The 202-nt window shown below is 58.4% G+C and overlaps 1 protein-coding gene across 1 annotated transcript in view; it reads right to left on the bottom strand.

Moving 5' to 3' along the window:
• LOC104624175 (creatine kinase M-type) overlaps positions 1–202 on the bottom strand; it is a gene marked incomplete at both ends in the record, with an annotated part of 1,476 nt that overhangs the window by 864 nt on the left and 410 nt on the right. The window contains one exon of the mRNA XM_010291468.1: positions 1–97. This exon is cut by the window's left edge and continues 19 nt beyond it. Within this exon, the coding sequence (XP_010289770.1) occupies positions 1–97 (97 nt within the window). The remainder of the gene's footprint in view (positions 98–202) is intronic.

Here is a 202-nt window from a genome sequence, read left to right as displayed (position 1 = left end):
GAATACCTCCTTCATGTTCCCCCCCTTCTCCATGGAGATGACACGGAGGTGGTCCTCCTCGTTCACCCACACCAGGAAGGTCTTGTTGTCATTGTGCCTGCAAAGGGGGACACACATGACACCCCCTCAGCAGTGGCCCAGGGACCCAGGTGTCCAGTCACCTCCAGATTTATCTGGGTGGTCCCTACATGGCCCCCTCCCA

Source organism: Phaethon lepturus, unplaced genomic scaffold (assembly GCF_000687285.1).
Source record: "Phaethon lepturus isolate BGI_N335 unplaced genomic scaffold, ASM68728v1 scaffold36577, whole genome shotgun sequence".
Lineage (NCBI taxonomy): Eukaryota > Metazoa > Chordata > Aves > Phaethontiformes > Phaethontidae > Phaethon > Phaethon lepturus.
The sequence above is the reverse complement of the archived record's forward strand: the minus strand, read 5'-3'. Positions and strand labels throughout refer to the sequence as shown.